This window comes from Gallus gallus, chromosome 3 (assembly GCF_016699485.2).
Source record: "Gallus gallus isolate bGalGal1 chromosome 3, bGalGal1.mat.broiler.GRCg7b, whole genome shotgun sequence".
Classification (NCBI taxonomy): Eukaryota; Metazoa; Chordata; class Aves; order Galliformes; family Phasianidae; genus Gallus; species Gallus gallus.
This window is the reverse complement of record NC_052534.1, coordinates 3,789,298-3,811,956: the sequence shown is the minus strand read 5'-3', so window position 1 is coordinate 3,811,956 and position 22,659 is coordinate 3,789,298. Positions and strand designations below refer to the sequence as shown.

At 43.1% G+C, this 22,659-nt stretch overlaps 1 protein-coding gene across 9 annotated transcripts in view; it reads left to right on the top strand.

The window, feature by feature from the left end:
* KIZ (kizuna centrosomal protein) overlaps positions 1-22,659 on the top strand; it is a 49,460-nt gene that overhangs the window by 15,106 nt on the left and 11,695 nt on the right. For 6 of the 9 annotated variants that reach the window (XM_046938690.1, XM_046938689.1, XM_046938688.1 and 3 more), the window contains 6 exons: positions 1,354-1,443; positions 5,710-6,217; positions 8,491-8,635; positions 11,896-12,127; positions 14,585-14,744; positions 15,758-15,823. In XM_046938690.1, coding sequence (XP_046794646.1) covers positions 1,354-1,443; positions 5,710-6,217; positions 8,491-8,635; positions 11,896-12,127; positions 14,585-14,744; positions 15,758-15,823 — 1,201 coding nt within the window. The remainder of the gene's footprint in view (positions 1-1,353; positions 1,444-5,709; positions 6,218-8,490; positions 8,636-11,895; positions 12,128-14,584; positions 14,745-15,757; positions 15,824-22,659) is intronic. The other 3 variants (XM_040697002.2, NM_001006394.2, XM_046938691.1) reach the window with 1 other exon arrangement.

Here is a 22,659-nt window from a genome sequence, read left to right as displayed (position 1 = left end):
TTGAGCAGCCCTAATGCCTACTGGTTTGCCTTTCCCTCTTCAGTATGCTGTGTTGGTGCGAGTCCCAGTTATGCCCTGGCTGATCTACACACAGTGTCTTCATTCAGTGCTTTCACATTGATGCTTCTGTGCCATCTATTTAATTTTCATAGTTTAGGCTTATTTTTCCCTGAGCTGCTGAACAAAGCACAGATTACATACCTTCTGTGCTGCAGTTTTGAAAAGCCTCCTCGTTGTGGATTATTTAAGAATTATGAAGCATGTCATCATTTAATCTATTATGGAAGTGCACTGATAGGAATTACCTTTTTTTTTTTTGTATTACTGCACTCTTAAAGAGTGCTTTACCATGACTGTTTATACAATTATGTGCTGTAGCTGAGAAAAAAAAAAAAAACTTGGTTGTGAGAGATTTGGTGATGTTTGTTATTTTTTCCCATTTGTGTACCTGCATTTTGTTCAGTAATTTTTGGGAGTCTGTAAAATCACATAAGCTTTCAGGAAAATCCAGGAGTTATATTTGAGTTTCTTTTGAGCATCTTTAGTTCTCTTGTGATCAATTTCTGTTTCTGAGAAGTTAATGTTTATGATTTTTGTGAGCAGCCCCTATTACCTGGAAAGTAAGGCTTGCTGAGTGCACAGTTGGAATGAAGTGCAAGGCTGGTTAAGTTAATTGTTCTGAAGATTTATCTTCATGCATATTACCTGATGCAGAATAGGTATTGAAGTGCTTTCATTCAGTACCGGTGTAACTTGTTATTGGTGTTTACAATTACTAACAAACAGGATTAATTATAGGTGCTGAATGTGCCTGGCTTTTAAGCAGTAGTCCTACTATGAATGCATTACATTTGGTCAATTAAACAATGTAGTGGAGGTGAGGACGTTTTATGCAGTTGTTTGTTAGTAACACTACAGCAAGTTGCCTTTCATGCTGGGTTGCTCTTCATAACATCTGCCATGTATTTTTCCTTAAAGTAGCTCCATGAGTTGCAAGGCGATGTACACAACCCAAATTCTGAATTTCATTTGATTCCAAAGCAGTGGAGTTGTCTGATAGAGCAGGGATAATTTGATGTACTCAGTCAGAACTTGGTTTTGTAACATTAGAGTCAACAAGTTATTGCTATTTTGTAGGCTTTCAGATGAATGAATAATGGCATACAATCTCCAGCAGTTATTTGTTTATTTACAAGCCTTGGCATTTGTTCAGGGAAGTGAGAACAAAGACCAAGTGAAAAAGGATGCCAGGACTTTACGTTCAGAAATACACCATTTGCAAAGCGATATTTGCTCACCTGTGCTTTGTTCTTTTGGCCTTCCATGTAACGTAGTGGATTTGTTCACATTTAGGTACGGTATGGAAGAGAAATTAAAAGTGGGCTGTCATTTCAAGAGGGTGACTTGGCACGAGGTGACAAGGAAGAAGGATGCAATGAGCAGGTAATGTTGAGGTGGTGGGGGGATAAAAATGTGTTATTCCCATGATGTTCTTTCCACTGAGCGACTGTGTTAAGAGGCAGACGCTGCTAAGCAGACTTTACATGGGGATTTTGTGTTGTCAGCTGTAGTGTGAAATATTGTTTAGAGCCTGAGTGAAGTAGAGAACCTGGGTACAAAGTGCAATTATTTCAATCAAAGAGCTAGAATTAAAAAGGAAGGGGAACTCTGAGTGTTTATCGTTGTCTTTGTGTCGGTTTTTATAATTTCTGTGCTGAATAATGTGAGAAAGATATTGACCAAGCAGGAAATGTTCTTAATGAACAGTAATTTAAAAAAATGCAGCTATTGATTCTCGTGGTGTATTTATAATTTTGTGTTATGACCTTTTCTCAGAAGAAGCAAAAAGAGATTGCCTATCTAAGTAACAGACAAAAAGACTGACAAGGAATACTTAAATATATTCTGCTATATATCTGCAGTAATGCAGACTTCTAATCCCTCCTCCTATCTCCATATAAATGATACAGTTCAAGACCATAGCTGTTTTCTTCACTAAAAGCAGTAAAGCTCTTTTAGATGAAATGTCTAAAAACATCTTGTAATAACTTGGAGCATGCTGGCAAGAGTAGTCACTTGTGACTATGTGTGAAACCCCCTCAGCTAGTCGATATTGTAATAAGCAAAAATGGTAGCATCACTCCATTATTCAGAAAAGCCAACAGCATGCTTGTCCCTTAGGCTACAGCATTCATTAAGAAAAGCTTACTGGGCTGAAAGCTGGAAACAGATGATAACGGGATATGATTTTCATATTTAATGCATTCCTTGGAAGAGTATGTGTGCTGCAGATTGATAGAAGAATCAACTGCTACTTTACTAAAAGACTTTCTAGTTTGCCCTATAGCTACCGATGGAATCATTCAGCCAAGAAATTAACTTTTTCTCCTTTTACCTGCTTTATATATCTGCTAAGCAGGCTGCCTGGCTGCCAGTAAATGTTATTATGCAGTTAAATGTTTGGTATTTAAGACTCTTATCAGAAAAGAAACAGAGGCCACACTATTTTGTTTTTATAGTAGGAGGAAGGTTTTTGGTTTTCTTTCTTCAGTGCATTAGCAGTCGTTAATCTGAGTTTATAGGAAGTTTTCCCCATAGATTAAAAAGTTAAAAACCTTGAATTTAGAGCATTCTCTAAACTGTAATATACAAAGCAATGAACCTGAGCAACCTTGACCTATATAGGCAGGCCTCCAGCAGTTCGTGAATTAGGTTTTTAATTCAGACGTGTGAAAAGGTGAGTTCAGTTTGGAATACTGGATTCTACAATTAAAAGTGGTTGGTATGGGAGATGCAATTTCTAACCTATAGAAAAGCTGTTTTCACATCAATGCTAGAACATCAAAGGATCACAGCAGGACTTAGATTTTGAAAATACTGTGGACAATGCAAGAACTTGGTGTGTACCTGAATACATATGTTGAGTTACAGTAATCTTGCTGGTGAACTTTCTTCACTCTCCCCTTCTTACTTCTTATCTCCATTCTTAAGCGTGAAGGTTACTTCAACTAGATAGCTTAGCTTGTGAACAGGTGATGATGCTCAGAGTCTCTGTGCAGCGTGTATTAGAGACCAAGATGGACAACTATAGAACCAATTTTCTAGAGAAGGTTGGGATCTCTGGGCCCCTAAAGCACCCATGTGAATTGCTTGTACTTCTCGGAGCTGTTGGGTGTGTGTACTTCTGGATTCTAAATTTTTGGGGGAATCTTTAAGCTCAGAAATCATATACCCAAACAGAGATCACCTAGAAAATCTTGGTTCTCCTTGAAAAGAATTTAAGCAGCAGTATTTTGAGGACCTGTGTAATGGCTGCCCTATGTTACATATTCTAGAAGAGGTGCTGTATTGCTGGGATTCTTGGCTGAAAGATTGATATAATTTGGGGTTCTGAAATCCTCATGCAGTGAAGTCCAATTTCAAATTGGAAACGTTTTCTTGAAATCCTTGGTCTTGTGCCTCTTGGAATGCCGTGTCTTTTGGATGCTGGGTGTAGGACACCTCTCAGGAATAGCTGAGTGGCTGAGCATCCTTCTCTAGGCCAAGGGTGCAACCAGCTGAGAGCAGTGCTTTGTGTCTGGAAGAGGCAGGCTTCTAGCTCAGCTTCACCTTGCTTGCTAAGGTGGTCACTGCCAGGCAGAGGCACTACCTTCTTACACATACTGATGGGAGGGATTTTTTTAATCTTTATTCTCTATAAAGTACTTTAATAATAATAATAATAATAATAAAGAGACTGTTAGTGGAGGAATGAGTGGGGAGCCTGTGTGTTCCCCCCACTCTACAGCCAAAAAGAGTACTATGAGTGTGCTTTGTGAGAGATTTCATTTAGCTCCCAGGTGGAGTGACGTGAAACTGATAGTTTTGTTTGCTGATTTAGGTGGGTCATCTACACGTTTTGCTTTTGGTGGTAAAAGCTGTACCTAGGCCAACTTTATCTGTTATACAGTTGCTCCAAGGACGCGAAGGCAGTGAAGAGTTGTTGTTTTTCCCTGTAAACAAGAAGGAGCCTGCTGGAGGTGTACTTCTGCTAAAGCTCTGTGAAGCACTTGTACCTGATTGAATTGTGTTTGTTTTGGAACGCTAAACTCAGGAGCTGCTAAATCCACACAATACCTGCTAGATGTGTTTCAAAGCAGCAAGTCCAGGCCCCCAGAAGTAATTAGGAGGAATCCAAGAGCAGTGGTGATAGAATAAGCTGTGAACTTGATCTCAGTAGCAAACCTTTACTTCTTAAAATAACTTCATGGCTTTTTGTTCTGCTTCTTGTTAGGTGGAATTTGAGCTTTTTAATGAAACGGACGCGCACTAGACAAGATGCCTTTGTTTCCCTTAAGCTGGGCTTGGCAGCTGACTTTGTGTGGTAGGAGGAGGTCAGCCAGCAAGAGAGAGGAGAGGGGTGTGGAGGTGACTGTAAATTGCTCTGCGTGATTTGGAGCTGAAAAGCAACCTGTGCTTAGTGTGAACAATGGCATTGTGGTAGCTAATTTTGGCTTTGCATAAACTGGCAGTGACCTTCTGGTAGTGGTAGCAATTCCTTCTAAGTTTTTTGTTGTTTTTTTTTTTCTGATTGAGTAAGCTTTCAAAGAGTAAAAAAAAATAAAAAATAAAGTGCCAAGACACAGGAATGTAGAAGTGGAGCATTTATAGCATTGGAATGATTTTTACACAAGTTCAGCAGAGTCCTTGGGTGAAAGTGTCGTTTGAAATGTTTCTGCTTGTTTCCCAAAGTTGTCTGGTGGAAAATACAATTCCACCTACTTGTTGTTAGCTCATTTGTTCTTCCTGTTTGGTGTGGGTCAGCTGGAGGAAAGAACAGAAGGCAATGAATCAGGTTGTTGTTTGGTTGTGGGGTTTTTTTTTGTTTGCCTCAGTCTTTCTTGCTATACTAACATGCAGTGAGCAGAGCTGGTTTTATATAGACAGATGAAGATTTCAGACTCTCTGGGGACCTCTTCTTATCCTGTCACCTTCTCAAGAAGACCTATTTCTGCCATGCTGCGTGCCCAAGAACATCTCTTGCTGGTGCTGGTCAGAGCAGGGTGCTCCTTCATGCAGACTGGTCCCGCTGCTGGTAGCACTGCTGGACAAGACACAAGTGGAAAGCAAAGTCAAATTCTAGGGCATACTGAGTGGTGTGAAGCTTGGGTGGGCCAAGGAGGGTGCCTCTTTGTGGCCATGGCTGCATTCAGCGACCAATGGGCTCTGCAGGATGACACAGAGCTAGGGGCAGTGTCAGAGGTGGGATCTGGGACTCCAGCAGCAGCTCTGCAGCTGGTCCAACAGAAGGGTGCACAGAATGAAGTGCCAACTTGCTGGGAGCTGACACTATTCCTGCAGTGTGGGAGATCACACTCATCATCTAATGGAAGTATTAGCCATATTGAAGGATTTTTTTTTTTGGCAATACTTTCAATGAGTTGTGCTTATTTTCAGATGTGATGGGGTAACCTGTACCAGATATATTGGGCTCTACTCTTACTGATCTCTAGTGGGAGCAGCTGGCAAATTGGGCTTAGAATTCTGCAGAAAGAGCATTCGCTAATTCAATTTACTTTAAAGCAAATGGACGAAAGAATATGTTTTCTATGAAGGAAACAAATACTATAGAAAAATCCCTTCAGAAACTAGCACACAATTCTCAAGAAGCTTTATGTGCAGCATGCTACCTGTTTGATTCTTTAACCATCTTGCCCCTGTGTCTTCCAGATGCCACAGGCTGCAAGGCAGGCTGGAATTCATGCCAAGACAGCTTTGTCCAGAAGCTTGCATCATCCAGTGCCCTTCTTCATGGGCCACTGCATGTCTGCCTGCAGTGTGCAGCAGGAAACGCCTCAGCCTGCTGCCTGCCCCAACAGTCTGACAGCCTTGCAGGGTGATGAGACAGATGGGCATCCCACACAGGCTGATGATGACATGCAGCATGCCAATAAGCTTGATGAGCAAGGTGGCAAGTCATATGTCCCCATGGGGGAGAAGATGTCCATCAGAGACAGCAGCTTGCACAGCAGTCTTCTGAATTTTACAGAACGTAAAAATTCCACTGAACTCTGCTCAGCATTACCTGATGGAGGAAGTTTGCAGAGCAGGACTGCTGACTTAGCAAGTGACACATCAGTGGAGGAGGTGGTGACCCGTGAGCACCTGGTAGCAAGTGCAAAAGAAGTCTGTGAGCAGCCTGTCCTCTTGGCATCTGCCCCTGAGCCCAGCATCACTGGTATGTGGAACCTCTGCTCCACTGTGCTGCAGCACACACATCCCAAACACACACATGCACACAGCTGCTGTGTTTTTTCCTACAACTCTTATACTTTGGTTGAATAACAGTAGAACTCTCATTTGCTTTCCTCTTTTTCTCTTTTTTTTTTTTGGCTGTTTCCTTCTAGGCTTTTAATCAAAGGCTTAGTGGGGGTGAAAGCTGTTGGATTTTCATTCCTTAGCTGAGGTGTTTTGAGGCCCCTGTTCTTTTTGCTCACCCCTGACAGCAGAATATCTCCTGAGTATCCCCTCCTCCATCTTCAAGGTCTTAGCTTTTTGCTTTTCAGCCTGAGCAGACCAAAGTGAGGGAGAGGAGGAGGAGAAGGTTGAGGATGTGCAAAGCAAAAACTAGCAGCAAGCAGCTGAACCTGGGCCTTTTGCACTGGTGCCAGTCCTGCAGTGCCTCCTACAAGGCTGCCTTTATCTGGCAGCCTGCTTAAGATGGACCCCAAATTTGGGAGAGGTCCTGCTGAGTGCTCTATGCCCCACTGGATGATTATTCTGTAAAATAAAGCTTTGTCCCTCATTTATCCAAGGCACGCTGCTCTTCTAGTTGGTGTGAGGCTTGGCCAAGTCTAACTTGAGAGCTAAAAGAAAGTGAAGATTTCTTCACTGGTGTGCCTGCAATTGTCTCGAAGTTGTTTGAGCCTGTTTTTAAGAGGTTTATTGTCAACTTACTTAACTGGCAGAATAAGTAACTTCTATTTTGGATTGATTTCATTCTTCAAATTGTTATTCAGAATAGTTCACTTCTGAAAATTGGATTTGCAAATGTAGACCAAGAATCAGCACTTCCACGTAGGAGGCTAGATTAACTATTATTTGTTCTGACTTGTTCCCTGCTTTCCTGAGGGATGTGATGCTTGTCTTCCAGCTGGGATGCACATGTATGGGAATGGAAGGCTGCACTTAAAGGCTGCTTTCCACCATCTCACCTTCTGTTTTGCTATCATGGCAAATTTTCTCTCCTTCTTTACTTTGAAGTAAGCTAACAGACTTGTTCTTGAAATCACAGTCACAAAGATTTGTTTCTAAGTAACTGTTTCTTCCTTTGTTTGTTCTTTTTTTTTTTTAAGACCTAGCAGAAATATCTTCCCCTGCCCTGCCAGTTGATACAGCAGTTTCTAGCTTTTAAGTTTTCCAAGCTACGTAGGAAATGCTAAAATTGAGCTTTTCCTAATGGAGACTAGTGGCAACTCTAATATGAAGGGACTTCTATCCTGTGACAGTCACAGTTTTCTTTATAGTCAGTAGCTGGCATCTCCACCAGATGATCTTCTATGGATTTATTTTTTCTGGCATCCTTTCTTAATGTTTTCTTTACTATTATTTTTTCCATTTCTTTATCCATTTCTAAATAGCTTCTCTCCTCATGTTTTCTTTCATCTGACACGCTTCCATGTCACTGCTGTCCGGCTTTGTGTGGGGACAGAAGGTCCTGGCGTAAGCTGCCACTTGTCACAGCCCTCAAGAATTGGGGCCTCAGGGAGCCCATGCCTGAGTTGAGCTGAAGTGTTGGGTGCTGTACCACTAGCTGTGAAAACTGTTTCATTCAAACCCATGGGGATATTTTATGGAAAACTGGGAATTTCTGTGGCAATGCTAGTTTATTACTGCAATAATTGGTCTGTTTAATTTGTGTCATTTAAAGAAAGTGTTGTTATTAGGCACAGTTCGTGTCTGTACTCTTCTTCTTTAGAGAAGGTAACTAATGTGCTGAATTTAAAAGCCACTGAAGTGTGTGTTTCTTCTGCAAGATTTAGAAAATGTGTGAGAAAGAAGACTCTCCAGGTGCATGTCCCCTCCCTCTGTCCCCCGCCTCACTCCCTCCACCGTAGGGAAAGCTTTCTGCAGCTTTATTCTAAAAAACCTTTTTCAAGCTTGTCTGTTCCATTGTTTCTCCCGAGGCAATTTGGGGAGGTAGGAGATGATTTTGGGGTAGCGATTTTCAGTTCATTTTGGCTGGTCCTGAGCTCTGGTTGCAAACCCAAGCTTGGGAGCGTGGCCAGGGTCTGCCTGAACTCCCCCTTGCGAGGGAAGTGCAGAAGGACACAGAATGTCAGGAGAGGGGGCATGGAAAGCCCAGTGCAATCCCAGGCAGAGGGATGCTCGCTCCCACCTTTGAGATGAGAGAGTGCACTAAGTAGCTCATCCTGTGTTAATTCCATATGTCACAACTTACAGATTCTGCTAATGTTCTGGGAGTAATTTTGTTATTACTTGTTTTTCCAGGACCCCAATGTAACCTGAACACCCAGCAGGCAGCCAGCCAGGACAGCAGCAGCAGCAGCACCCACCCAGAAGAGAACTACTCTTTGCAGCCACCCAGCTGCTGTGCAGCAGAGGATGAGCCCTTGGGCAGCTCAGTGCCTGAAGGGTATGTCCTCACATCTGTTCTTCCTATATTTGTGTTCGCGTCGTGTTAGGTACTGATCTCACTGTCAGTCCCTATTTTAATAGATGCCAGTTGAGCAGCTACTAATGGCCACCAATATACACTTGTGCAACTTTATCATTTCACATTTGCATCAGGCTGCTTGCTACGGAAACATCATCTAATTTACATCTAAATAGCTTACACGCAGTTTTTCTTTCGCATGACACCTGTTAATCATAACATTTTGCAGGGAAGTTGCACAGGGTACTTGTCTTTGCTGGAGAAGTCATAGCTGAGCGGTGGGAATTTAACCTTTTGTTCTCTCCTTGTAGATGCTAGTGATGCCTAGCTGTTCAGGAGCTGACAAAAATACTGTGCAGTGCTCCTGAAGCCAGCTAAATTATAAGAAAGGTTTTACTGTTCGCTTTATCTCTGGAGCATGACTAAAACCAGAATGGCGAGTATCTCCTCTCACATCATGCTAAGCTGAATACCTTAGTTTCTCAAGGCCATGAAAGTGTGATCTCCACAGCTATGTGTATCTGCAGAAGAGATCCAAATTTAAATTTGTTTCAATGGAAAACTGAAATGCAGATAAAGTTTCAGAAATGGCAGGCATGAAAGATGCCGAGGAGCGATACGTAGCCTCTCTGTTGCTGAGTTGGTAACAAGTTCTTTCAAAGTCCATCATTCCAGTACACTTGAAATTCAGTGTGTGTGCCTGAGTCTTGCAAAGTAATTCATGAGCTGGAAGTCTTGAGGAGAAGTTTCCAAGTAATTAGAGTGTGGCCTTCGTTTATGTTTACTGCTATGGAGGCAGTTTTGAAGTTGTAGCTCACTGAACAACAAGCAAAATTCGTGCTGCGTATCAGGGAGTCCCAGGTTTTTTTGGGGGAAGTGCCTTGCTTCAGAGACATCATTGTAACGAGGTCTTTTTTGAGGCTTAGGAAAAGAAGTTGGCTTTTATTTTTTCCCCTGGGAAGTGTTTGTATGTTGTATTTTACCACAGGGCAAGGCTTTTTTTTTTTTTTTTTTAACTGAGTTTCAGCCTGCCTTTAGCAGCTGGAGAAGCACTAATCCCGATAACACTGTCAGGTTGCTAACCAAGGAGAGGCGATGCTGCAGGGAAAGGTCACTCTGTGCAGGCTGTGAGGCTCACTGACAGCTCCTGGTGAGGCAGTGCCACTTTGCTATCACAGTTATTAAAAATGGTGGCTGAACCAAAGCCCATTTGTGCCGTGGGGCATCTCCACACCCTGTGCTGCATCTGCAGAGCTCAATGGGATGCCGGTCCTGCGGGGCTGCTCGCCTTTTGCCTCACCCCTCCGGTGGGCTCTGTCCTTTTGGCATTCCTCAGGGTACCCTGCCCTTTATTCCAGGGCTTAAAAATGGATGGGGAAAGGGTCTCTGAGAATTAGCGTGCAGAAAGATGATGACTATTTTAAGGCCGGTGTTGAAGGGGTGGAAAAAGGCAGAGCTTATGCCTGTGCTGCTTCAGCTGCATTGAAGAGGACTTAGCACAGATGGATTGTGCATTACAAAATGTAACACATAATTCAAGCTGTCAGCTTAATCAGACTGTTTCCAGGAAGCAACCTGTAAAAGAGAAGGACCTCTTGTTTGCTGACCTCTGATCCGTAGCCTGCTGCAGATTGTCATACATTTTGTTTTTCTTTATGCTGGTGTCCCTTCCTTCCCCTTCCCTTTTTATTATTGTATCCCTCTCGAGTGGCACCCTGGAAGGACCACCCAGGGGGAGGGAAACAATAGGAAACGAGCCGGCCGCTGAAATACAGGTTTTGTAAGACTTTGGGGGAAGAAAAAGCACTGTTTAACTGTGTATGCGATCTCCCTGGCATTGTTTAGCTGATCAGATGTCTAGGAAACTCCACTCAATGCAGAGCAGCTCTCGCTTAATTGTTGGCTGTTGCCGAACAGACTGATAGAAAGCAAAACTTCTGCTGTATCTTAATGTAATGACAAAATAGTGCAGAGCTTTTAGCCGGTAAAGCGAGGCTGGCTGCGTAGCTGTCGGCTTCTGCATAAAAACCTGGGTGTGCAGCCAGGCTCCTCGGGGCTGCTGGAGGCCTGGGCTGGGAACTGTTACACAAAGTGTGCAGATCTACCCTTGGGAAGGCTCGGTCTGCTTTTCTTCACTGCTGAAGTCTGCACTTGGGTTGCTGTGGAGATGCACCTTCAGGAAAAGCTTTCTGGGGTCCTGCTCTGCCCCATTATGGAGCACTCCTGCTCCCAGGACTTTGGTTCTCCTTGCTGCAGAGCTCAGTGTCAGGTCCAGCTCCACTGTGCTGATGTCCTAAGCAGCTGATGGGGAAATGCTGCATGGGATGCGGGAATAAAGAAGCTGATATTTGACCGTCTAAGGAAAACAGTACATTGTAGGAAAGTATAACATGCCTTTCCCAGTCTCGTTTGCTCATGTGCTCTGTATAGTACATATAAATAAAAAAAAAGCAAAATCCTGATCCCTCTCTTACTGCTTGCAACCATTTGAACCTCCTTGTGATTTACAGAATCATTTCACTAACCATTTTACTGAGGCATTCATGCTTTTTTCAGCATATTCTGTTTGACTTTGAAATATTCCATTTCCCAACAGCTGGAGAGAAACGGCTGGGGATACAAGAGTTGCCTGGCTCCTCAGCTGGGAATAGGGAGTATGTGTGGAAAAGACTTCAGTCTTAAAAAACAAAGAAGTCTGTGGGTTGCTTTGTTGATGGTTTATTTTCCATTTGTTTGTTTCTCTAAGTCAGGATTTGCAGTGAAGTTGATGCTAGGTGCTGCCAACAAATGCTTGTTCCTAAATTTATCGCTTTTTGCAGCCCTGCTCTCTGCATATGCAGTAAATTATTATTTCCAAGAAGGAGAGCATCCACTTAGTGGCTAATAATGCTTTGCCAGGGTACAGAGTAACAACTGGAAAAACAATAAATTTGAGGTAAAAGAGCAGAAAAGTCACCAACCTCCCCCATGTTAACAGAAGCAGGACCAGGTTACCCTGGCTGTCACTCTGTGGCACTGTTCACCTAATTGCACAAGTTGGGAAGGGCACGTTGGGAACTTTGTAGTTCTGCTTAAAATTAAATTTCAGACTCTTTAAGGTAGGGTTCCCATAAAGACCTAATTGTTGGAGGATTTTGAGGGAGAACTGAGGAAGGGCCTGCAGGTGGACTTGCCCTCCATACCTATTCTGGATGTCTCTCTGGGCTGTAAATAAACTTCTCGCCTGCTTTATTTTTCAGCTTCTGCAGCCAGGATGGCAGTCTGAAGGAAGACCTGGAGGCCAGTGAGGCAGCTGTCCTCTGTCAGCTCCCCGAGGCCAAGTCAGGCCAGCAGTGGGATGTGGCTACACTGCAGGCCTCGCTGAACAGCCATACTGCCTTCCTGGAGGAGCACGAGCACCTGTGCACTGAGGAGCTGGCAGCTGTGTTGCACAGCACGCTGGATTTGGACGAGGAGGCACCAGGAAGTCAGGTCAGTTTTGGGGGTGCAAGGAGCCTCTGTGATGATGTGTCCTGAGGCTTTCCATTGTATCCAACGTGTTCGGTAAGTCATAGAATTATTATGGTTGGAGAAGACCACTAAGATCATCCAGTCCAGCCCCAGCTCACCCCCACCGCGCCCACTGCCTATGTCCCGCAGTGCCACATCCCCACAACTCTGGGACACCTCCAGGGGCGGTGACCCCACCACTCCCTGGGCAGCTGTGCCACTGCCTCACCGCTCTTTGGGAGAAGGAATTGCTCTGAACAGCCAACCTGAACCTCCCCTGGCACAACGTCAGGCCATCCCCCCTCGGCCTATGATTGTTCCCTGGGAGCAGAGGCTGACCCCACCTCACACAGCCTCCTTTCAGGTTGTAGAGAGTAATAGATGAACATACATGCATACACCTGTGCATCTGTGTATATCTATGTAAACGTACATGTATGAATATCTAAATAACCAACACCAAGAGACTAAACTGCACATGCAGTTAAAGTAAAGCAGGCCCTGTGCCTCTTAAGGCTGCCCAGTACCTGGGTACCCAGGGAGGATGAGGGAGTCGCACTCATTAATCCGTCTTTGAGATGGCTAGGAAGTGTCTGTGGAGAGAACCGAGATTTTTCTATGTCTGTGGGCTTTGCCCCATGGAGCAAGCAGCCCACGAAGATCCTTACTGCATCTTTTCCACCCTTCGGGCCTGTTACTGATTTAAGAAGCTAACACGTTTTGCCATGGTGCAAATTTATCATGAGGCTTATATCATCTGTCTTTCTCTGTGGCTTAATAGCTTTTTATCATGAATGATAGTGGTTTTTTTTTCTTTTTAAAGAAACAGAATTATGTTTGGTACATTAAATATGCCGAGCATTTTACAGATAGCAGCATGTGTGCCCTTTTTAAACTCTAACTGGGCATTTATAAACTAACTTCAATTTTTGTTGGAGGTTTTTGTCTTTATGTCTATGTGAAAGGAATGAGGGAGCTCATTTCCGGAGGAAGTGGGGCACTGAGGAACCAAGTAATCCTGAGATGCATTCCCTTTACAGGGAAAGAAAAACATGTGCATACACATACGTGTGTATATAATATATTAAATAACACCAGAGCAAAAATATTTGCTGAACTTTTCTCCCCTCTAATTTTTAGTGAGACATTAGCAAAGCAGTCCAATCTGTTTTTGAATGTTTTTGTTTTAGTATTATTAGAAAAATATCTGCTGGTGGCAGGTAAATACTATACATACATTTGAAATCTTATACACAGACTTGGTCTAAGTCAAAGCTCAGTAACACAAGCTTTATGGGTAAATATATAGTAATGATCTGCTTATTGCTACACGTTACTGTGGCCCACACGTATGCCTTCGACATCTACTTTTCCTTTTAAGAGAATCTATTCACTTAAATGTAATCCCACGATGCATTTTCCACATTGGAACACCTGATTTCCAAGCGCAGAATGGCAGCAGTGCAAGTTTAGACTGAAAAGCTGCCATGATTGCTCCCAAATAAACATGGGGTTAATGAGGAGGGGATGGATGCTGGAAGGAAAGCCTTTCTTATGAGCCCCACGTGGTTTTGGTCTCGAAGCCTCTCCAGTTTCTCAGATAAGCATAGATAGATGAAGTTGGGATTGATAGAAGGAGTTGGGATTATCTCTGAGATGTTGACCTGTGTTGCTGAAGGCTGGCTCATTTATTAAACAGATAATAAGAGTAAAAAGCATGTAGATTTAAAGAATTGGGTCCATGCTTTGTGGCACAGAAGGAAAACAAAAGGATGCCCTATAAGTAATGAGGAGAAAAGAAAAATGCCCCCAAAACCTTATAACTTGGCCATATTTACACTCAGTTCAGCTCCCTATAAAAGCATCTACTTCCCACTTAATTTTTTGGGGACATCAAAAGTAATGTTTAATTAACAAAGGTCAGGCTAGAGCTGCTGCAGGGATCTGCATTGCTGACAGGAGAGACTGAACTTGAGGAACATGCTGTGACAATACAGGTTAAAATCTGAGTTGAGTCTATCAGAAGCTGGTGTCAGATTGGATTTTCTGGCTTCAGATTTATTGACATTGGTGGTGTTTTTTGTTGCAGCTGTTGCTGGCAATGTGTGCTAACTTGCCTTATTGCTGTACCTGAAATGAAAAAAGGAAAACTTTTTATTCAGTCTCTTGTGCTTACAGTGGGTACACGAGGCACAGAACACAGCCTCTAGAAAACCTAGTGATTAAAAGAATAATTCCAAGTTTGTGTTACTTGAAGGCGGAATGCAGTACCCACGCTAGCACTGATTTAACTCAGAGGTAATTCAGCATCTAGCAGAAATACCCTGCAAGCAGATTACTCTGTGAAGTATAGATTAGCCTAAATGTACGTTGGAAACCGTTGCCTCTCGAGACTCAGAATAATAGGGCTGTGGTTGTTTTTATTTTTTAATGCTGCAGGCTCCACCGCTGCTGAGAGAGGTCCTTGCAGAAGAGTGTGGAGATGGGTCATCTGTTCAGAGTAATGAATCATCTTACAGCTTGCCATCGATCCCAAATGACAGCAGGGAAGTGGAGCAGGCAAAACATGTTCTGTGGCTCGACAGCATGGGAAAGCAAGGTAACAAGTGCTAAAAGCTCTGCCTGTGTGCTCTGAGCTGCCACCGTGCTCTGCTGCGAGATACAAGTGTGTTTTCCATCAGAATCTGTCAGGGACTGTGTTAGAGCTGCTGAGAATTAATGTTTGTAATGAGCGTCTGGTGATTGCCTTAAACATCTCTGCATTTTGGTCATTCTTGTTACTTCTTAATGTGAATGCTACCTATCGGGACTAGTTTTCTCAATTGAGACAGAAAATCAAGCCTGGTGGCAGGTACTAAAATGGGTTCTATATGCATAGGTATATTTTGAAAATGCCTGCTGTTTAGAAGTAGCTTGATATCTTAGCTGTGTTTGCTTCTTTTTTTATGAAGCTGGAATGCAGAACAGATTTTTGGCAGTGAAAGGGTTGGTGCTAAGAGAGGTGTGCAGTGCCATTCTTAAAAGGTGGATGTTTGTGAAAATCCAGTTAATTTCTTCAGATAAGGAAGTAATATATTAGTGCTGTGTAGTAACTGGCGACGGGAACTTGCTCAGCCTGCTCTCAGAGCATCCCTCACATCAAAGTCCAGAAGAGACAGGCAATTAGGTTGCAACACTCTTCACACAGCACATGTAAACAAACTGATTTAGGCCCCCTAAATCCACGCCACTTTTATCCACGGAGGAGACTGAGACTTTGATTTAAACTAATTTTCAGCGGTGGGTATGATCTATGCCGCGGCTGTCGGGCTGCTGGACAAGATCGCAGAGTTACTGTTGGCTGTTTGTTTCTGAAATCCCATTGGGTCTTAAATTATTTAAGACATTTGGTTAGCTTTTCCTTTTCTCTGGGAGCTACAGAGACACGGCAGCTCCGCATTCGAGTAAAGTTCACAGTAGGCGCCTCTTTTAAGAACGGTAATGGATAGTTTAGATCAATAAATAAGAGATAACAAAAGTGAGAAATTAAAGGGAGTAGGGCTTAAAAGAAAACAAACCAGTCTGATCGCTGCCACTTTGAAATGGGTTTCATTATGGTGTGTTCACATACAGAAGTCACAAGCTGGTGTGGAGATGAGAGCCGGGAAGAAAGCGTGGTAGGAAAGATTCCTATTACAGGTAAAAGTAATGGCTGCATATTAACCTCAAATGCGGTATTCAACTTTATTATATAATCAAAACACGGCGTTTTTAGGGCCTCGGGTCCGCTAATAGTGAGTAAATTCAGCTCCTACATACCGAGCACAAAGATTAAACGTGGGATCATAAAGTACACACTCATCTTCACGTAAACCAAGATGGAAAATAACAGTGCCTATTTAATTCCTTGTAATCATGTTACACATTTAAACGGCGCGAATATCCCGTCATTTAGCCTTTCAGGTCCTCGTATCGGTGTTACAAAGGTCAGTCTCCGTGGGGAAGATCCAGTAATTATATGGCAAACTACAGATGTTTCTGATTTGATTCTTTTCTTTTCTCTCGTAATTGAATGTGTATCATTAGAATAAGCGCGGGGAAAAATCCCGCCAGACAGGAAGCTGTGCTTTTTGCCTCCGTTACAAAAGCTGCCTGATAACACCAAATTTTTAGCAATAAGGTTTTATCAAGCCGTGCTCAGATCTCCCCGCAGCAGACGCATTAGGCTCGCTTAGGATCCTTGGGTTGTGAAGTATCAATAATGCGTTAGTATTCCGGGCAGAGCTTTTTGCAATAAGTCTCAATTTGCTTTTGCCTGATTTTTGCAAAGTCGTGGGCTGCTTCGTTACAAATGGGCATGTTTGGCTGGCTGTTTATTGATGCAGGTGTGTACCCCGACAGAAAGGTGCGAGGGCATCTGTTTATACAGCGCTCGCTGTTGCTTTTCTGCTGCTTTACGACTTAAAAATAGCCTGTCTATCGGAGGGCAATTCATTTCTCTATGGAGGCTTTCCTCTGCTGCTTTTTGAGCCTAATTTGCAGCTGAAATATAAAAACGTGCTTCTTGTACCCCTGAATTATACTGCAGCAATAATATTACTATGTTAGCCACATAAAACTTGGGATTTCTTTTTTCTCTGAGGCTTTGAGGGCGGAATGCTTTGGTTTTTCTTGCTGCTTAAAATGTCCTTCAATTGCACATGGCAGTGTAATTGTAAAACGTGAGCTGTACCGCTTTTTTTTTAGGTGAATTAAAAGCACACAAACCACTTAAATGCTTCTCCTGAAATAAAGCACACCTAATTGAAAATTCATCACAGATTTGGCAGAATTTGGGACTGTTCTGATTTCGTCTGTAATTTAGGAGGATTTTGGTTTAAGGTCCATCATCTGCTGCAGACATCATCAGCAAGAACGAAGTAAGGAATGGTGGCTTCCTCTAACTAATGCCATCACAGATTTCTTTTATTCTTTATTTTTTGAGGGAGAACACAGGCTTGAATTTGGATGTGTGTAGCTGCCCAGGCTTCTGGCTTGCTTCTCCCCATGCTGGATTCAGGACGTAGCATGGCTGTTTCGAGCCATGAAGCCCAGCAGCTTTTCCATACTGGCAGTTCCTGCTGGGAACCTGGCTCTTGGGCTGGGCTGCAGCTGATCCAAAGCTGAACCACGATGGATGTCCCTCTCCCATAGCTTCTCACTGAAAGGACATGCAAGTACCGATATTTCCTAATTGTAAAAATGCTGAGAGACTCCTCCTAGTCTGAATGCTGCAAATGGTAACTTAAGTTAAAAATGCTTTCTTCTCACATCTGCTTTATTAGCTACTTTTTTGGCCAGTGTTCTCGTTGTCTCTAGGAGTGAGGTTTTTCATATCTCACTTGAAAGCAAAGTTGCTCCTTTCAGATGCGATTCATCTTCAGCCCATCATCTTCTCCAGGCTTCTTGTTCTTTCCTGGCTCCACGCTCTCCCCGCCTGTCACTCCCTGCCTTGTGCTCACCATTACCAGCCCTGCAGCACTGAAATTGTTCAGCCTTGCCTTTGCGGCTCCAATGACTTGCGTGGGGGTTTGTTTTTTCGTCTTCAGAGGGACTGCTGCACACGACCATTTTGTTACACAATTATTTTCCATATATTATAGATATAAACTCCATTTATTTGCAGTGCTCACTGCATCCCTTAAGGGCTGCAAGTTTTGATTTAAACATTGGAAGCATTGAGGTTTTGATGGACTTCATTGTGAGAGCTGAGAGTCTCAATAGGAATCCACAGGTACTTCTGTAGTTCTCATTTATTCTCTTTTCCTCTGTTACAGGAAAAAAAAAAAAGGAACCATATACTTTATTTTAATATTCTGTAAATATTCCTATTTGTGGCAGCAAAGATTTATTTTTTTCCAAGCCTGCAGTTAGCTCAGGGCACAAGATTGATCCAGCTTGTACTTTAAGGTGATTTCCTTCATAGAGCACCTCCTTAACCCTGCAGAGCCATGTTCTACTAAGGGACTTCCAGAAGAGTTTTGTGCTGTGTAAGGTACCCCTCAGCCTAAGAGATGCTGTTGATCTCACCTACATTTTATTAATGGCGACCTCGCTGTTTCTGAAGTTAATGAGGATAGAGGAGTGTGTATGGACTCATTCTGCTTCTCTTGTCAGATGCTTGTTTTTTCTTTTATCTTGGGAAGACACATAAAAGAAATGGTTAGCCTTTTCCCTGTTCATCAGGTAGGCAAATGATGGGAGATTAGAAATGATAAAATCCATTATTTTTGGTTTTGCAGATGGTGGTTTAAATGTCTCATGAGTGGGGAAACTGCTGGTTTTGGTGAAGGGGTAGGTTTGTTAAACCTTCAACAAAAATAGATTCTCTTCCTATCCTTCATTTATGCTTTTGATTTAAACAGATGCTAAAGCTGTGAAGTATTGGAATGAAAATGGCATTACTTCTCTGCTCACCAGGCTTTGCTTTCACAGATGTCATGTCCCATTTCCACTCCAGGTGGAAAAGTCTCTAATGTAGAAATACGGAGGAAAAACCCTCTAGAGAATAATAATAGTATTAAAAACATATATGTGTGTGTGTATATAAAATAATAAAATGGTCCTTCTCACATATCATAGGAAAACATGAAAGGGCACAAAACCAATTCTGTTTTCCCTTTTAGGTCACCTTTAATGAGCCAATAATCCTGCCAACACTTTTCCCATGCCCACACATCTTTCCTGGTGAGGTCCTTCTTTGAGCTGGACTTGAAAGGGTCCTGAGTTCCCACTTGGAGTGTACTAATAAAGCATTATTAAGTCTACCCAATGTTTTGCTTCATTTGATATCAATCCATTATAAGCTGCTGTTGCCAAAAAAAAAAAGTTCATCTATATGTGATTAATCACCATTGGTTTGGCAGAAGTACCTTGGCACAGTGTAAAATTGTATGTTTTGCTTAAATTAGTTTGGATTACATTCTCCAGTAGGTGATATTTTACACTGCTCAACTTGAGTAAGTATGGGGAAGACATCTTAAGTGTTTGAGTTGTGAATTCTGAGTGTAAAGCTTTGTTCAGCCTTCAAGTGGAGGCAGCAAGTTTTGGAAGTGCTCTCACTGGGATGGCTTGCTCCATCAGGATTCCGTGAGCCCTCTGGTCATCAGGTGTGTACCCTCTTGAGAGGGCAGCATCATGCACTGGTATATTGTTATGCTGCGAGTGTTCTATCTTTTCTTCATTCAAAGGAGAGCAGGGGCATTATTTGTTGGTATTTGACCTTCTTCTGGCTACTGGCCACTGCAGAGTTCTGCTTGCTCTTAATTTGGAGGTCTTTTTCATCTGTTTGCTCATCCTCCTATCACCTCCTTTTATCAGAAGAGCACATCCTTCTATCAGATTCGCAGGTAGCCTTTATCCTCTCCCTGTAAGCAAGTTTTCTGCTTTATCGCGGGGGAAATCAGCACGTATAAAAGCTGTGTGTAGGGATCACTCAAGCCTCTGGTCCCAAGGCAGAGGTTTGCACAGTGGCTGTTTGTGTTCTGGCAGTGGCAAGGCAGCTGATATCCTGTGTTTAATCCCAGATGGCTCTTTGTGGATGATCAGCAAGTGCCGTAATTAGTGTTAATGTGGTGGAGGAGGCTGTTCAGATTTGAAGTTCCTCTGGGCAGGAGCTATTGTTAGTTCCCTATTTTCGTGCCACAGCTATAGCAGCGTGGTAGCCTGGACCGAGCAGCACTCCTGAATGCGAATGCAATAAATATTGCCAAGGTAACTAAAACTACACAGCTTGCAGGCTCAGCTGATCCTGATAATATTCCTTTAAAGGCATTACTAACTTTGAAGTCTAGTAACAGCTGAAATACCCAAGCTGCTAACTATTTTATTGTTGCAAAAAGTATGCAGAAAAGGCAGAGTTCCTTTTTTGTGGAATACTTGTGTATGAGGGAGATGCAGATCCATGTCTGAGTTGAGCTTGCAAAGGCACTGGGATCATTTGCCCTCCAGCTACTTGTGTTTACACATGTGATTATTGATTGTTATTGGGAATAATGACTAATTGCTGTTGATAGCTTTTATTTGGCATTCCAGTTGCCCTTCTTCTCCTCTCTGTAGAGCAACACCTACTGCTTGCTTACTTGCTTAGGTCACAGATTTGAGGTCTCCTCACAGACTGCCTTGGCTACTTCCTGTTTCCCCAGTTTGCATCTGGAAAACCAGCAACTCTGGGAATTGCTTGCACCGTTCTCATTTGTGGGCATGCCAAGTCAAGCCCTTGGGCGTTGCTGGTAATGACAATACTTGATATCTCCAGATGACTTTTTTTTTTTCCCACTTCTCTTGGGACTCCTTGCTGCAATTAAAGGCTTTAAGTGTAACAGAGATGCTGATTTTGATGGTTAAAAAGTATAGGCTTTTTTCTCAGGTAACACAGTTAGCAAGGTATGAATGCTATGAGTATACAACCAGGAGCCTTCTTCTCTCTTTCTTTGCAGAAGATTGCATCGCATCACTTCCTTGTCACAAAGATGTTTGGCTGTACATTGATAAACACTGGAACCTTGGCCATAGGGCAGTGCATGGAGGAAAATATCCTCTTCCTGGCTCTGCTATGGTACAGTTTGTTCTGGGTCAAAGATCATTTCAGCTGTTCAGCAGAACAAAATAATAGTGGTTCATTATGCAACTACAGCAGTTTTTCCTGGAACTGGTGGCTAATGAAGAAAAGTACACCCATTTTGTTTGGAACAAAATTGTAAAAGCTGACATGAAAGCTGCTTTGACCCATACAGACTGCACAATTAATTCAAAGTTGAAAAGTGTGGAGTGTTTTTAATTAATAGTGGTATCTCAGATCCTTCGCTAATTCTGAGTGGAAGGGAGAATACACTGGGGAAAAAGATGTGAGGGGAGCTGTGTCATCTGTGGCAAAGCAGCTTCCCTTCTCTTGCAGTACTGCTCAAATGATTGGATTAAGAACTTACTTTTCATTATTAACGTCCCAGTTTAAGCTTAAAGGCTGAGTTTTATCAACCTTTTTCAGTTGTGTCTGTGCAGTAGGCACTGGCTGTCCATGGAGTAAATACTGAAAACGCCACCTTTTTAGCATGGAGCTGGGGAGCTCCAAAATATATGGATTGCTCTGAAAGTAACGCCTCCTATTTATTTCCACAGAAACTACAACAGCTCCAAAGGGCACAGCAACACTGTTTGATAGAGCAAATTCACAGCTACACAATGAAGTTTTTTCAACAGTCACCACCATTAGCTGTGCATATTTGCCAGTTATGTGCAGGAGCCTGCATGCTGCTATCTAGAACATGGCTTGTCTTTCACATCACTGTCACCACTGCTGAAACACACTACCCACCTCCCTGTGCTCACAGCTACTGTTTGGTCTCCATCAGTGTTCAGCAAGCGTTGATGAATGTCAGTGGTGCCATTTTTTTTCCTCTATGGAGGAATTCAGTGACACACCTTGGCTTCGTCTGCACTTCCATGTCAGACACCGCTCTGTCAGAGTGTCCCTCTGCTGCTATCTGTCACACAGCAACAACGTGTAATGGGATATTGGTGGGAAGGTTCAACCTGTACTGCCATCCCACCAACATCTGCCTCTGACATCATGGGCCAGCATCATAACACAGGAGGTATTACTTTCAGAGCAGCCCTCGTGCTTTCTCACCATTTGAACTGGCTGAAGGAAATCATTAAGCAGTGCTTTTTTCCACTTGGCAGTACTCTTCTGCTGCCTTACAATGCAGGCACATTGTTGAGGTGTGGAGATGAGGCAAGAGTGCACTGAGTGCTTAAAGCTCCTTGGATGCTTTATAGGTATTGCAGCCTGGATGAAATACCAAGCTCAGCTTTAAAGGTGAGCTGGTGGGCTTGTGAGGGCTTGGAAGGATCCCCCATTGATGTGGGCATATAAGCAGACTCATAGAGGCTCAAGAGGAACAGTTGGACTAATTGGCTGTAACTCTGATGTAACTAAGGCAGAAGTGGGGATTGATAGCCCAGTATTGTTTTATAATTGGCAGACAGGGCAAAGCTGGGCTCCAGAGGGTCTCAAAGGTGAAGAACAAGTAGGTCGTGCTTCCAGTTGATGTAAAGGGAGGTGCAGGCCTTGTGTGATCCCTGAGGTGCTGAAACCACTCTGGTAATAGCCCAGGTGTTCGTTGTCCTCCTGAAGAGCAGTGTGCTGGTATCAGGAGCACACAGCAGCATTGGGGAGGGGATTGCAGAGACCCTTGGCCCACGCTGTGCTGTTTGCTGAGCATACCTCCCTTTGTGTAGGGCTTGGTCAAGGGATGTCCTTTTCTTCTCTACACCCAGAGAGTTCTACCGTTGGAGTGAAAAGCAATTTCTAGGAGTTTTGACCTGATTACACTGAATTAGATTATTATTATTTTTACTTTTCTGAAGTCACATGCAAACAAGCACAACTATTAGTTCCTTTATGATGAGTGGTTTCTCAGTGCATGCCTACATCACCCAGTCTGCAGCTTTGAGCTACTGCCTGTCTTGCGTCCTGGAATTCCTCCATGGTCAGG